Genomic DNA, 16440 nt, shown 5'->3' with positions numbered 1-16440 from the left:
CAGAACATCACAAAAAGGCCTTAGCAGGGGCAAGATCCTGGCCAAAATGGGCATACTGCATCGCCATGCCGCTCATCTGTATGTCGTTAGTCTTCACAATCAGAAATAAAATATTTAGTTAAGTTTTGGATGGACTCTCAAACAGACAAAATCAGAAGTGACCCAAAGTCATTACCCAAGATCTAAAGGCTTTTAGGGGTCATCTGTGAGATGAGTTTGAGGTCTAAGTCCTGTTCTGACTGAACAGACATTCATGGGATGGAACCACCACCTAACAAATACCTTTTGAAGTCCTGGATTAAGTTAGACCATGGAATCTGAATTACTTTTATTTTAGATTAAGGAAAACCAGCTACAAGAAAAACAGAAGTAAAGTCTCCAGGAGAGAGCAATGTGTGTCCCTCTCATCTGGAATAGCTTAAAACAACACTGGGAATAAAATGGGTGTGTTCTCTGTACACAGGCGGAGTTCTTACAAATGCAAACATTGATCACAGATTAATAGCTGCATACACCTCATTAACATTTGTTAGTTACTGAAGCATCCTTAACATTTAGTTAAATAAATTTCTGGCAACTTCAAAATAGAAGAAGAATGGCCTTGTGGTTGAGGCACTGGTCTGGAACTCAGGGAATCTGGGTTTAGTTCTCTGCTCTGCCACAGACATTATGTGCATGACATTGAACAAGTCTTTTAATCACTCTTATCCCCATTTTACAGATGCAAAATTGAGGCATAATTCCTTTCTCTCATCCTCTGTCCATCTTGCCTAATTAGAATACTGTCCTGCAAACGTGTACACATGTACTTAACTCTAAACATGTGAATATTCTCATTAAAGAGAATGAGTTTATTAATATGCTTAAAGTTAAGTGTGGTTAAAGGTTAATATTAAAAGTTAAGATTGCAAGCTCTTTGGGGCAGGGACTCCTGTCTTACTATGTGTATGCTCAATGCCTAGCACAACACTACTCCCATCTTGGTTGCAGTCTCTAAGTGCTACTGGAATACAAATTTTTAACTTGAAATAGTAAAAAATAAAAGCTCAGTGAAAATGAATCTGAAAGATGCAGTATTTAAGACAATAGATTAAGTGCTTTGATGGCTGTAAATCAATAGACAGAGAGATGGGTACTATTTTGGTACTATACTTCACTGGAAAAATAACCATGTTGCAAAATGTCAATCCCTGGCAGGCTAATGGCGCAATATGAGCTGCAGAGGGCTGATTTCCATTTGTGCACAGTAGAATAGAAAAGAGACAATGGGCCAATTTTTTCTCTCGATTACACTGTTGTCAAACCAGAGTAAGTTCTATGACTTCATTAGAGTTACTCTGGATTTATACTGGTATAAATGAGAGCAGAATTTGACCCTAGTTCTACCAACTGTTGTTTAGATGGAAAATCCTGCCTTCTGCTATACGAAGTAAAAATGAGCAGAGAAACCTGCTCTTGGTACCACACAAAGGTTCCTTTAGGAAACGTTGTTTCTGTGTAAACTATGAGCCAGGCAGACCTGTTGTCCCCTTACAAGCTGCAAATTACACAGGCAAATGAAATTACCCATTCTTTTTGTTATTAGCTTGAGCTAGGAAAGCTTCAAGCAATCATCCCCTTTCAGTGTATTTCAAAGCTTACTCACAAGATGCATCCCTGATATTGAAGACAATGAGGTCCCTTTTTTAAACATTCAATTAAACATTTGCCTACTGTGACTCTTTATTCACTGCAAATTGTCTCTGTAAATAATCTTCATCAAAAGTCAGAACCAATCCCCATTAGTTGTTTAGATTAATTAATGAGTCCCCCTGGAGCCACCCAGATGAATTCAATTTAAACGTCAACAACTTGGCTATGGAGTTTCCCAGGTTGGCATTAAGACAATATTAAACCTGCAATAAGTCACATTTAAAATGTTAATTCGTAGAAGCTCACCATTTAGAGCATTTAATTAAATCCTTAAATAAACTGCATGGGCTCAGTACCAGATGGTTCTGCATTTTCATTGCAGCAGAGAGCCTTGAAGTCATTGAGGGAAGTAATATTAGAGGCATGGTGAAGATAACCAGGATATATAGTGTAATAAAATCTAATCTTGTTTCCAGCAGGGAAATTCAGTGTATGTACACAACCCAGGCTAAAATTGTAAGTTAATTACATTAACCCCAATGTACTCTGGTATCTGAGCAGCCAGAGATGAAATTAGTCTTTTCCTATCATAAGATTCTTTTCAACTTCACTATATTAATTTTTAGCCAAATACTTACTCATAAGGAAAATTGAAGTTAATGTAACCAAAGACAAAGTAATGCAGTCTTAATATTCTGAAGGGATTATGGAGGGCCGTGAAAATACACTTTGCAAATGTCACTCACTTAGAATGGATTTGTGGTGGGAAGTTGGGGAGAGAGAAAAATTATAGCTGTGATCTGAGCCATGCTGGGATTTAATAAAAGTCATGATTTAAGGAATTCAGACCTGTGAGGAGGGAAGGGCTGGAGAGAGGACGGGGGGGAGAGAAAAGGTATAGGCTTCTGTCTGGTGACCTAGATTCCCAGGTAACACTTGGTCAGTTTGCATCTCTACCAAATGGGGGAGGAGTGAGATCTTTGCATTTCAGCTTGAAGTTCTGTACAACTGTTTGTGTCAGTTGTTTTACTCAGAGATTGCCCATCACTATTACAAGGAATGCTTTTTTTATCAGAGGCCTGAGACACACCTATTTTGCTCAGTGAAGGGTTTTTAGAGTACACAAGTACAAAAGTGCTGAGTCCTCAGTATAGAGTTCAGAACTCTAGACTGTCTTGGAAAGTTTTAGATTTAAAATCAGGGGCGGCTCTACCAACTTTGCCGCCCCAAGTAGTCGCCGCCGAATTGCTGCCGTGGGACACGGACTGCCGCCCCATTCTAAATGCTGCCCCAAGCACCTGCTTGCAAAGCTGGTGCCTGGAGCCCGCCCCGCTTAAAATAGTATTTCAGAGCTTTCTGTTGAAAATGGACCATGATGCTGAGGTCAGCTTTTCGGAGGCCCTTTTCCAATTACACTCTTGCTTTTGACCCTTTTTAAAATCTCTGTCCGACATTTTCAGAAATGACTAGTCATTTTGGGTCCTTCAGTTTCTGAATGCCCAACTTGACACCGTAGAGGAGCCTGATTTTCAGAAGGCAGGTGCTCACCACTTTCAGAAAAACAAGGCTCCTTTTAAGTGGCTGAAATTGGGCATGGCTGAAATTGGGCAGCTAACATCTCTAGTCACTTTTGAAAATTTAGGCCCATCTTTCCATCACCACAGAATGAGTGTGTCACTCAGATGACTTAGTAAAAAGCAAAAGACCACTTGTCTCTTAACCTTCAAGAAAAATAACTCAACTTTCAAAAATGGAAATCCTTCTGTCTGTGAAATCAAATACGGCAGGGAACCTGCCTTCCAGTCTCTTAACTGCAGATTTGCACAACTGGCTTCTGCAAGAACCCAAATAAAGCCCAAAACAGAGGGACTTGTGCAAATCCCAACAGAGTTAGATACCTCAATATTTGTATTTATGTTTACACTTTCATTGTCCTCTTTATTGCATAAAGCCACCTAGATAGTGAGATCTAGTCCATTCAGGAACTGGAAGGTGCTTCAAGAAGACCAGATCTTTTCTGATTTAGGCTCCATAAATAACTCTGTGGGCGGTTTAAAAAAAAACCTCACTGGAAAAATGAAACCAATACAAGTTCTTTAAGTAAAAATAATAGATCCCACCTTCAGCCCTATTGGATACTCCTCTCTCATCATGGTGGGATTACAAAGGAAGTCACATTTTAATAGTTCGATCACTGCCAGTAGAAGGCTCAGAAATCCAATTAACAGTTTGTATGCAGCATGTTGCTCATTGTGTGAACTTTCAGGCTGCTGTGCTGAGCAGAATGAGGACTGCTCTCTTTTCATATGTTTTCTCTCTCTCTCCCCCTTCCAACCCCCTCGCTCTCCCCACCGCCACATTGTAGGGAAGCGCACAGAGATTCAACCCTCCCTCTTTCCGCCCCCATCCCATATCATGAATGCTCAGACTTGCCATTTGTATGGTATCTCTTTATCAAACACTGCCTAAGCCAGGATGTGGCCAGCCCTTGTAATAGGGAGTATGTAAATGAAATTCTTCCCAGGAGGCCTTGCTGCAAACTATTTGTGGTGCATAAGGAATTTGTGGCCGGGGGAGGCGGGGACTTGTTACTTCAGTAATCACAAGCTCCTGAGCTCCCTCAAAATTGGAGAAGCAGCAATAATAATCCATCCTGCACCGTTCCTAGTGCTTTGAGTCACTCCAACAGAGGAGCTTGCTTTGCATCTAAATTAGCTGTGACAAAGGGAGAGGAGAAATGATTTTTACATAATACCGGGATGGTAAGAAAACTGAAAACTTTCTTCCCTCTGTCTCTGTCTCATATGAAACTGCATCAGTCAGTGCCTTGAAAACACAGAAGTGCAGGTGGAGGAATGTACAGATAATGCAGCAGTATACCTGCTGCTCATGAATATTTGATTCTGTAATTACTTGGGAGGGAAAATCCCATTCTGCCACATTTTAGCCTTTTACTCCCCTGACTCCTTTCTTCAGCACTACTGGCTGTGATTGCACTGTGGAAGTTTTAGAGGGGTTATTTTTGGAGGAGTCAGGGACAGGGCAAGGAAAGTGTGTGTGAGAGAATGTGGGGGAGAAGGGTCAGCAAGATTTTTAGAAATGAACTAGAAAGCTAATGTAGTGCCCATCTTTAAAAAAGAGAAGGAGGAGGATCCTGGGAAATACAGGCCAGTCAGCCTCACCTCAGTCCCCGGAAAAATCATGGAGCAGGTCCTCAAGGAATCAATTCTGAAGCACTTAGAGGAGAAGAAAGTGATCAGGAACAGTCAGCATGGATTCACCAAGGGCAAGTCATGCCTGACTAATCTAATTGCCTTCTATGACGAGATAACTGGTTCTGTGGATGAAGGGAAAGCAGTGGACGTGTTGTTCCTTGACTTTAGCAAAGCTTTTGTCACTGTCTCCCACAGTATTCTTGCCAGCAAGTTAAAGAAGTATGGGCTGGATGAATGCACTATAAGGTGGGTAGAAAGTTGGCTAGATTGTCGGGCTCAACGGGTAGTGATCAATGGCTCCATGTCTAGTTGGCAGCCAGTATCAAGCGGAGTGCCCCAAGGGTTGGTCGTGGGGCCGGTTTTGTTCAATATCTTCATAAATGATCTGGAGGATGGTGTGGATTGCACCCTCAGCAAATTTGCAGACGACACTAAACTGGGAGGATGGATCTAGACTATTCTCAGTGGTAGCAGATGACAGAACAAGGAGTAATGGTCTCAAGTTGCAGTGGGGGAGATTTAGGTTGGATATCAGGAAAAACTTTTTCACTAGGAGGGTGGTGCAACACTGGAATGCGTTACCTAGGGAGGTGGTGGAATCTCCTTCCTTAGAAGTTTTTAAGGTCAGGCTTGACAAAGCCCTGGCTGGGATGATTTAATTGGGGATCGGTCCTGCTTTGAGCAGGGGGTTGGACTAGATGACCACCTGAGGTCCCTTCCAACCCTGATATTCTATGAAAGCAATCACCGTGAACTGGTTATTAGAGCTCCAGCAGATTTGACCGTTAGGCACAGCAATAGTTCAGTTGAGAAGTAAATCCAGGTCCTGGCCACGTGGGGTCATAAAAGATTCCAAGATGTCATTTTTTGCAAGAGATGGGTGTATTTGATCTGGCATCCTGGACAAATTCTTATTTGGGTAATCCATCTACGTACATTTCTCATTCATTTGTTGGTATGTTATTCCTCTTCATTTCCTGTCTGGTACTGCTTGTTGGGTAGCATTTCAGGATGCCATTTCTGTAATGGGAGGTAGTTTTTCTTGTTCTTTCCTTCCCTTACTGGGTTCACCTTCCTGAAAAATGTGTTGTGTTGTACCTATAAATGTTATTAATAGCAAGACTCTGGAATAGTCCTTCAAAGGAACTGGGGGAACCCCATCATTTGGGATGTCTAGGACTGAATTAGACAAAGCATTTAAGAATATACTTGATAGTACAGTCCTGCAGCGACAGGCTATAGAAAAGATGATCCGATAGATCTTTCCAACTTCCATTTCTTTAGAGGGGCCCTAAACAAAAAATGTTTGTTCAAATTCCCACAGATTTTGGTTCAGATAAAATGTAACCTAGATCCAAATTGCCACAGGTTTGCCAAAGCCAAACTCTGACCTCCTCAACCCATTTCAGGTTATGTCTGTGATGCTGGTATTCCCCTCTCAGAACTGGCATTTTGGATCCTGAGTTCCAGTACAATGCTTCTAACGTTTTTGTTCTTGTTTGCTTGTAAAGCAACTCTCTTGTGGGATGGGCTTTGCTGGCAGCATGGATCACAGAAAACCTGAGTGCCCCTGTGTCAAAGTATGTGGAACTTAAGTGCATCAGAACCTATTGCTGGATTCTGCCTGAGGCAAGCATTTGATTTTGTAGTTTCTTCGGGTTCCTTCTTCAAGGACTGTCAGGGTTCCCTCCCCACTCTGAACTCTAGGGTACAGATGTGGGGACCCGCATGAAAGACCCCCTAAGCTTATCTCTACCAGCTTAGGTTAAAAACTTCCCCAAGGCACAAATTCTTCCTTGTCCTTGGAATGGAATCGCTGCCACCACCAAGTGAGTTAGACAAAGGTTTAGGAAAAGGACCACTTGGAGTTCCTGTTTCCCCAAAATATCCCCCCAAACCCTTTCACCCCCTTTCCTGGGGAGGCTTGAGAGTAAACAAGGTGAGCACAGACCAGCCCCTTGGGTTTTTAGGACATTAAAAACCAATCAGGTTCTTAAAAGCAGAACTTTATTCTAAAGAAAAAGTAAAAGAAGCCCCTCTGTAAAATCAGGATGGAAAGTAATTTACAGGGTAATCAGATTCAAAACACAGAGGATTCCCCTCTAGGCAAAACTTTAAAGTTACAAAAACAACACACAGGAATAAACCTCCCTCTTAGCCTAGGGAAAATTCACAAGCTAAAGCAAAAGATAATCTAACGCATTTCCTTCCTATTACTTACAATTTGTAATCTTAGATGCTTAGTTCAGGTATGGCTTTAGGAGATGTATTTTCCCTGCCCTGGTTTCTCACTGTCCCGGAGAGGAAAAAAAAGAAACACAAAACAAAAACCTTCCCCCACAGATTTGAGAGTATCTTCTCTCCTTATTGGTCCTTTTGGTCAGGTGCCAACCAGGTTATCTGAGCTTCTTAATCCTTTACAGGCAAAGGAGGGATTTTATGTTACCCTTAGCTGTATGTTTATGACAAGGACCCCAACCTTGATTATCCATAGGACTTTTGGAATGTCTGAAACATTCAGCTGAGTATTTCACATGTCCCCCAGGTCATATGGATAATCAGGATTGGGACCCTTAAAGAATGAATCAGATAACTCCGGGGTTGGCAAGCTTTCATCCTGCAAAGCTTAGTAGCTCCCCACCTGCAGAGCACTATCTCTAGTAAGCACATGAAGTAGCATTGACTGGCTCTGGAAGGAGCTACTTTAAGCCTTCCTTGGAGAGAAGGTCGCTGCAATGTGACCATAGGGCAGGGATCAGACTGGAGAAAAATGGTGGTGATGCTGCACTCACAAAATAAGCTCCACCCATGGGAGTCACCACAATGAGGTGTTGCTCACAGTGAAGTGTGCAGATGTTAAAAATATGACTGTGTGCACAGTATGGCTTAGCTCCACTGGGCTCCTTGAGCTTTGCCCCTCCTCAGCGGAGATTGAACATGCCTATGGGCTCTGCTAGGCTCCATAGGCTTGACTCCATATTGAGCAAGGGGGAAGTTAAGGAGTGACAGCATCTCCCAAATGCCTCCCACTTGCGGCACCAACATGGGCTGTCGCTCACAGTAAACCATGGAAATCTGTGACTCTTCCTCTCCTTTTTACATGAGGAATGAAATAGCTAACACTGCTGACACTTAAATGATCATCACAGGATCTCTGAGTTAACCCCTCACTGAGATGAATGGGGCACTTCACCTCTCCAAGCTATTATCCCAGGCTCTCTGCAGATTCATCGCTACATCAGTTACTCAGGTAACATTTCTGAGGCTTTCTTTGCAACCATAACACCTAGAGACTTACTTTTTAAAAGTATGCTTCAGAGAGGTGTGGTGCATACATGTTTACAGGCTGTTTCCAAGCCCAGCCATGGGGCAAAGAGACTGAGGAAAGCATTTGGTGGCTGAGGACTCTCTCCTCACTTCTTTCCTGGTCAAAGAGAGGCAGGAGAGCATGTGATGGCTTTTCTCTTACTATAGACTGCTGGATTTAAAAGCTGTTGTAAATTGGAAAGGACAGGACCTGGGGAAGTGCCTGATGTTTGGTTTTGGTTAATCAGAGTTCACCCGTATAGCAGGGATTTGTTGCAAACACTTCTTAATGGCATGACGCTCAGAGACCAGCAGCTCCTGCCCCAGCCTGGCTGCACCTAGCATTGTCTTCCTCTCCACATTCACATCTCCAGCTTACTGTGTGCTCATCTTAACTGTCTTAGTATCTGTTGTTCTGTATCCTGTGGCTGGTGCTCTGATTGCTGCTGCTTGATTGTTAGCTGATGCTGTGGGGATACAAAAACAATAAGGGGAAAAATAGCCCCAGAATAGATGCTTCTATTACCAAGTAAACTGTTTCCCTGGCAACATAACCATCATGTTGAGATTGCTCTCCAGACGTCCTCCCTGTTCAAAGGGGGTGTATTCAGAGTGCCTGAGATGCTGTAGACTGGGCAGAGGAAGCAGATGTGCATGCTGGTTATAGACTTGTACTGGAAAATAGAAGGGTAGGGAATGTCAGTGCAGCTGGGCTGTCCTCGGTGTGATGTTATTCCAAAGCATTTCTGCCTGGTTTTGATCCAGCTGTCTTAGGTCCCCAGTCTGGCGTGTTGACCCTTGTTGCCTTTTCCAGGTTTCCTTTCTTTTCCATGATGTGTGCGTGAAAACGTGCCACAAAGCAGCATGCCAGCGAGTCAGACAAGATACAACAACTGCCACTTACTATGCTGGCGGCAGTCCTGAAGAGCTGGCAGGCTCCCCATTTCTTAGCACAATTTTTAAGTGTCAAAGCTGTATAGAAGCTTATGCAGCAATGGTGTCTCAATGGCCGGGCTCTGGTTAACGCTTATTGTGTATTTAGCTAAGCCTTTTACAGCTGTACTTGACCTGCTCATCAGCAGTGCTATTCATTCCCCGAATTGAAAATAACATGTTCTAGCAGCGCAGCGGGTGTACTCCTGCAGTTTATACTGTGAACTGGGTGTTAACACCTGAACTCCTTCCATGTCCTTTGTGAAGTTTTTGGAAGTTCATTGGCTAGCACTTACCTGCAATTTCATCCGTCTCTTTGACTCCAGCAATTATGTTTGTCCTTCCCCCTGCTGGTCTCTGCTTACTCTCATCCCTTTTTCTTCTTTCTGCTGTATTAAATTGCAGGCCAGATTATACTCAAAGCCTCTTTCATTTCTCCAGGGCTAGCTGGGCAGTGATTTATGACTGTCTTTAATTCAACAGAGCTTAGATGGGGAGAATTCTGTCCTCCTCTTGATGCTCAGAAGTAACTCCCAGTATTTATTTCGATGTGTTTATAAAGTCTCCTGAGCTGTCAGTGCTGAGGTAGTTATTTAGGGTTTGCAAAATGTGGAGATAAGCATCCAAAACAAACTATGATCTGCCAACAAAATAATTCCAACTCCCAAGGTTGTAGGAGGCCAAATAAAGAAGTTTCCACATGAGTACCCAAGTCCCTATACAGCCGCTCCCAAAAAGCCCCTGGACAAAGGAATGCATGTTCAGGCATGTCTTGAGAGTCACCATATTTGGGCTTTGTTGGACCCAGGATGGGGGTAGGCGCTGAGTGTTATGGTGAATGAGATCAATATATAGGCAATGCAGTTTTGCCAGCCCCAAAAATTCAAAAATCATGAGTCAAACTAAAAAAACACACATGGATTTTAAAAAGAAAATTAATGTTTTTTGAGCTGTGTTCTTATTTTTTTCAGTTTTAGTGAAACACAGTTTTGGCCACCACATCCCTATATCAATTAATTTTGTGCTCAACCCCCCACATCAATTCTGCACCCTAATCCCCACATCAATTAGCTTTGTGCACCCCTCCACCAACTCTACCCAGCCAGACACATAACAATCATCTTTTGGAAAAATGCAAAATGTCCAATAAATTCTTGGAATATGCTGGGGACAGCTTCTTCTTTCAGAAGGAAGGAACTAACTGGGGGGCTGGGGCAATGATTTTAGACTTGATTCTGACTAATGGGGCCATTCTTTGTAAATTTGAAGGTGGCAGGGAGCTTGGGTAAAAGTGATTATGAAATGATAGATGTCCTGACTCTAAGGAAAGGAAAGAATTAGAGCAGAAGAATAAGGACAATGGACTTCACATAAAAAGCTAACTTTATCAAACTCAGACGACTGGTAGGTTACGTCCCTGGGGAAGAAAATCTAAGGGAAAAAGGGAGTTTAGGAGAGTTGGCTGTTTCTTAAGGAGACAGTATTAAAGGATCAATAGCAAACAATCCTGATGTAAAAGGAAGGATAGGAAGAATTGTATGAGGCCAATATGACTGCACCAGGAGCGCTTTACCTGAAAATCAAAAAGGAATCCTACAAAAAGTGAAAACATGAATGAATTGCTAAAGGTGAGTACAAAAGAACAGTGCAAGCACTTAGGGACAAAATCAGAAAGGCTAGTCACAAAATGAACGAGACCTAGCAAGGGATATAAAAGGCAATAAGAAGAGGTTCTTTAAATACATTAGGAGAGAGAGAAAGACGAAGGTCCCCTTCTTAGCAGGGAAGGAGAGCTAATAACTGATGACCTCAAGAAGGCTGAGATGTTTGTGGTGTTTATTTTGCTTCAGTCTTCACTAAAAGGATTAATAATGACTAGATGCTTGACAGAATTAATGTTAACAAGGGGGAAGGAACACAAGCCAGAATAAGGACAGAACATCTTTAAAAATATTTAGAAAAGTTAGAGAGAGACAAGTTGTCAGGGCCTCGTTAAATTCACTCTAGGGTACATAAGGAACTAGCTGACGCAATCTCGGAACCATTAGTGATGATCTTTGAGAACACATGGAGGATGGGTGAGGTTCCAGAGGACTGCAGAAGGGTAAACTCAGTACCTGACTTTAAAAAAGAGAACAAAGAGGATGAGGGGAATTATAGACTACGAAACCTAACTTCAATACCTGGGAAGATACTAGAACAAATTATTAAAGAATCAATTTGTAAGCACCTAGAGGGATAATAGGGTTATAGGGAATAGCCAACATGTATTTGTCAGGAACAAATCATGTTAGACCAATGTAATTATCTTCTTTGATAGGGTTACTGGCCTCGTGGATGGGGGGGAAGCCGTAGACATGATATATCTTGATTTTAGTAAGGCTTTTGACAAGTCCCTAATGACATTCTCATAAGTAAACTAGGGAAATGTGGTCTAGATGAAATTACTATTAGATGCATGGTTGAAAGACCATACTCAAAGAGTAGTTATGGTTCCTTGTCAAATTGGAGGGACATATCTAGTGGGGTCCCACAGGGGTATGTCTTGGGTCTGGTACTATTCCGTTTTCAAGTACACAAAAGGTTTTTACATGGAAGAGAATGAAAAATTGTTTTAATTAATCTCTGAGGATAGGACAAGAAGCAATGGTCTTAAATTGAAGCTATGGAGGTTTAGGTTGGACTTTGAACATTAGGAAAAACTTCCTAACTGTCAGGGTAGTTAAGCATTGGAACAAATTGCCTAGACGGGTTGTGGAATCTCCATCATTTGAGGTTTTTAAGAACAGGTTAGACAAACACCTGGCAAGAATGGTCTAGTTATTACATAGTCCTGCCTTGAGTGCAGGGGACTGGACTAGATTACCTATTGAGGTCCCTTCCAGTCCGACATTTGTATGATTATATTCAGCATTTTTATTAATGACTTGATAATGGAGTGGAGGATATGCTTATAAAATTTGAGGATGACACCAAGCTGAGAAGGATTGCAAGTCCTTTGGAGGTCAGGACTGGAATTCAAAATGACCTAGACAAATTGGAGAATTAGTCTGAAATCAACAAGATGAAATTTGATAGACAAGTGCAAAGTACTTCACTTAGGAAGGAAAAATAAAATGCACAACTACAAAATGGGGAATAACTGGCTAGGTGGTAGTACTGCTGAAAAGGATCTGGGAGTTATAGTGGGGCTTAATCTGCAGCAAGGGAGATTTAAATTAGATATTAGGAAAAGATGTCTGTCTATAAGGGTAGTTAAACTCTGGAATAGGCTTCCAAGAGAAGTTGTGAAATCCCCGTCACTGGAGGTTGGACAAACATCCATCAGGGATGGTCTAGGTTTACTTGGTCCTCCCTCAGTGCAGGGGGCTGAACTAGATGGCCTCTTGAGTTCCCGTGCTGATATAGGTGCTGGAACTAGTGGTGCTGGGGGTGCTGCTGCACCCCCTGGCTTGAAGTGGTTTCCATTATATGCAGGGTTTACAGTTTGGTTCAATGGCTCTCAGCATTCCCACTATACAAATTGTTCTAGCACCCCTGCCCATCCAACCCTAAATTTCTGATTCTATGAATTCTGCACTCCATTACCCCCAGCCCCACATCTGTCTTTTGTCCCCCTACACATCTCTGCTCCTCATGCAGTTTCAGGGATTCTTCACAGGCAGCCCCTTTCCAGACTTGAGGGAGCTGACTTTTAAGGGCTCTTCATACCCCCTTCCCAGTCTTTAGGGAGTATTCAGATTAAAGCAGGGCCCTCTTCTCCCCCTTCCCAGGCCTGGTGTTGCAGCTGAGCAGAGATATTTTTTTTCTCTTGGACAATCCTTAAAATCTCCTTTGGTATGTCAAACAAAATGCTGCAGCAAACCTTCCTTCCAGGATGGAGCAGACAGAAAGAATGGGGTGGCAGCGGACACAAGCAAGGAGGGGAGATGAGAACTACCTCCATCGCTCCCAGCCCATTGTCATTGATAGTTTTTTCTAGCAAATACTCTAAAACCCAACGGCATATATAACTATCATGGCTAGATGGGATTTTCAGAAGCACTCAGTGTTGGCCTAACTTGGCCCCCACGAGTCAATAGTAGAACTCCCAGTGGGAGCAAGGTTCAGCCAGTGCTGAGTGCTTCTGAAAACCGCATCGATCATGAACCAAGTGAGTCTCACCCTGGCATGGGGTAGAGGTTGTATACACAAAACACAAGGTTGCACTGAAGTATTTATATGGTGTTTTCTGCTAGTGCACATTTGCCACTGTGATGATATCCCTTTCTCTCTCAACCCAGCCATGTTTTTCCTAAAGAAAGCAGTTGCTGAATGATGGGTAGATTTGTGAGCGGCTAACTTTTCCCTTGAGCAGTTACGGGAATGTAGTCGGGACAGTTTTGTTCACCACAGTCAACAAGAGACTCCCTAAAATGGTAGAAATGGTACCATGGGAAATGTCACAAGCTGAACTGAAAAGTGGAAAAAAATGTATTTTTCTGATCGCTTTGTAATTTACATGCTCCTTTTCAAATGAGCTCGAAAACCAAGATCCTCGTCATTTCTGGTCATTAAACATCTTATGGCATCTTTCATAAAAGCCGTGTGTCCTGGTGAAATCCTAACTCAGTTAACTATGGTTTACTTTCCTAAATTCTCCCTACTCTATTTCCTTTGCACTAAATTAGAGTGTAGTGTTGCTATGTGCTCTTGAAAAGCAACTCCAGAGGTGGCTGCATTTCAGCATTGGACGAAGTATATGCTAAATAGTTAGTACATCAGCTTGTTGTGTTCGCAAAGGGCTATTGGTGATGAAAAGTGCTATAGAAATGTATATTGTCTTATTAGATACATGTCTAAGTTGGAACTAGGGGTTTTATTCTGGTCAGGATACACCTGAGTTCATCTATGGCTGGAGAAATTGTCTAAGGCCTCATAAGAATATAAGAATGGCCCTACTGGGTCAGACCAAAGATCCATCTCGTGCAGTATCCTGTCTTCCAACAGTGGACAGTGCCAGGTGTCCTAGAGGGAATAAACAGAACAGGCAATCAAGTGATCCATCCCCTGTTGCTCATTCCCAGCTTCTGGCAAACAGAGGCTAGAGACACCATTCTCGCCCATCCTGGCTAATAGCCATTGATGGACTGATCCTTCATGAATTTATCTAGTTCTATTTTGAACCCTGTTACGGTCTTGGCCTTCACAACATCCTCAGGCAAGGAGTTCCACTGGTTGCCTCATCCTGCAAAACCTCACTGACTTGAATAATCCTTCAGACTTCCCTTGCTACTTCCTTTACTCAGGTGGGAAAGGTGATATAGCGCCTGGCTTTCAGTGGCTGTGAGGTCCAAGGGCTTTTCTCAGAGTGCTGTGGACATTGAGCACTGGGCTCTGTAACAAACAATGGCACTGAGCTCAGCCCAGACAAAAGAAGATTTGACTTGAACTACCCAAAATGCAAACGGAGCCTTTTTTGAGCTTCCCCAAAGGTGCAGAGAACTTTTCTAGTCAAGTTATTTTTCATTTTTGAATGCAAGTAAAGGCGTTTACACTGCTGTATTACTATCGTCATTGCAGTAGCTCCCTAGCAGTCCCAATCATGGGCCAGGACACCATTGTGCAAGGTGCTGTACAATTGCAGTGTGTTACATTTTTCAGCGGGGCCACCAGTGACACAATCCTAGTAGACTCAGAACCACCCACAATGGAACTAAACAAACCACGAGAGATGCTGCTCTTATAATATTCCTAGACCAACAGGAATCAGAAGGTACCGTGACTCTCCTGCATGAAGCTGTGCACTAGGAGCTAGATCCCAGACCTACATGTGGAGTGGATCCGTCATATGTGGATATGCCTCTACAAGTGCAGAAGAGGCACCACTCCCCTGGCCAAGAACCTGCTGGAGAGCCCTCATGCAGGGGCAAGCATTGGATAGAAGAAGAGGATCGAAATGAATGGCCCAATAAAGTTTCCCCCAATCAAGAACATGATGATGAATTTGTTCATAAGTGAATAGATATTCAATACTGTGGCCTACACACTTAGAACTTACATAACCATGTAACCTTACTATAACCTACATCCTTCCTTTCCCTCCTCTCTCCCACTTGGTTTCTGTTGCTCTTGTTCATTGATTTCTATTTAAAATTAGGTTATAAGATACTTGGGGCAGGGGCCATGCAAAACATGTAATGCAGCTAGTTTTTTGTGTAAACCATAAATTCTCCTGCTTGTGGGAGTCATGTGGAGAACAAACGTTTCAGCCAGCAACTGAGCTCTGCATGTGGGCGGTTGTTTTTGGAGTTACAGAGATCCATTTGACCACATTGCTGCAGAGGGTGGATATCTCTGTCCCATTGATGTAACTGATTGCAGAATTAAATCATTTAAAACATGTAAACCCAGACATGTTTTCATGCTTCACACGGGAAGGGGGAAAAAACCGTGAATAGATTGGGGAAAAGTCCCACAAATTTCTATTAAATTAATTTCAAGAAATAAAAGAAGAGCCATACCATGGCTGCTGCAGGGAGATGGTAGTCATGAGTATAAGGTAGTAGCATAAGCCCAGATCCTCAGAAATACCTACGGTCCTAACTTCCGTGGAAGTCAGGAGCCTAAATACTTTCCAAGGTCTGGGCCATACAGCCTTTGCCTTGAAGTCACTGTTCAAATCCAGCACTGGTCCATAGTGAATGAAGGATGTTCCCATCTGCTGACTACTGAATTGACTATATGAAATTAGCTTGTTTAGTCTTAAAGTGTCATCTAGAGCTCTGAGTGTCCATCCTCATGCAGAGGCCATGCTAATTTTCTGTCTCCTTCCAATTTTAGTACCCATGCTGCCAATGGGAGCCCAAAAGATTAGCCACTGCAATACCCAATTTGTAGAGAAGGTGGTGCCACATTCTCTGCTTTTCTGAAAAACAGAGAAGTGAACATTACAATTCTGCCTTTACAGTCCCCACCAAAGACGGGTAGAAGGAACCTCAAAGGACAGTTCATGTAACAGTGAAGCACTTGCTTCTGTTGCTGCCAAGCTGTGTCAGCACTAGGTAGAAGCTCAGGTCCTGTATGGGACTTGAACTCGCTGGTTTTTGTCCTCAAGCCTGAGACACAACTAAGTGGGACAGGCTCAGGCTAGTTTGGTTTCCCAGAGGGGTTGGTATCCACAACACAAAAGCACTGCAGCACTTGGCACGAGAATTGAGTCCTTTGCTGGCCCCCTCAGCAAATAGAGTGAATGGGTACAGATGCTGAATTACCTTCTGACTCTGTAAAAAGAAAAGGAGGACTTATGGCACCTTAGAGACTAACACATTTATTTGAGCATAAGCTTTTGTGAGCTACAGCTCACTTCATCGGA

The 16440-nt window shown here is 42.7% G+C and overlaps 1 protein-coding gene across 12 annotated transcripts in view; it reads left to right on the top strand.

Moving 5' to 3' along the window:
• The window catches only part of TNRC6C (trinucleotide repeat containing adaptor 6C), a 584197-nt gene that overhangs the window by 67942 nt on the left and 499815 nt on the right, over positions 1 to 16440 (top strand). The window contains exon 1 of one of the 12 annotated variants that reach the window (XM_074970990.1): positions 4370 to 4394. The exons of the other annotated variants lie outside the window; for them this stretch is intronic. Within the exon in view, the coding sequence (XP_074827091.1) occupies positions 4392 to 4394 (3 nt within the window). The 5' untranslated portion in view covers positions 4370 to 4391. Of the gene's footprint in view, positions 1 to 4369; positions 4395 to 16440 lie in introns of those variants that run through there. 12 annotated transcript variants of the gene reach the window in all.

Source organism: Natator depressus, chromosome 14 (assembly GCF_965152275.1).
Source record: "Natator depressus isolate rNatDep1 chromosome 14, rNatDep2.hap1, whole genome shotgun sequence".
NCBI lineage: Eukaryota > Metazoa > Chordata > Testudines > Cheloniidae > Natator > Natator depressus.
This window is presented reverse-complemented; position numbering and strand designations above follow the sequence as displayed.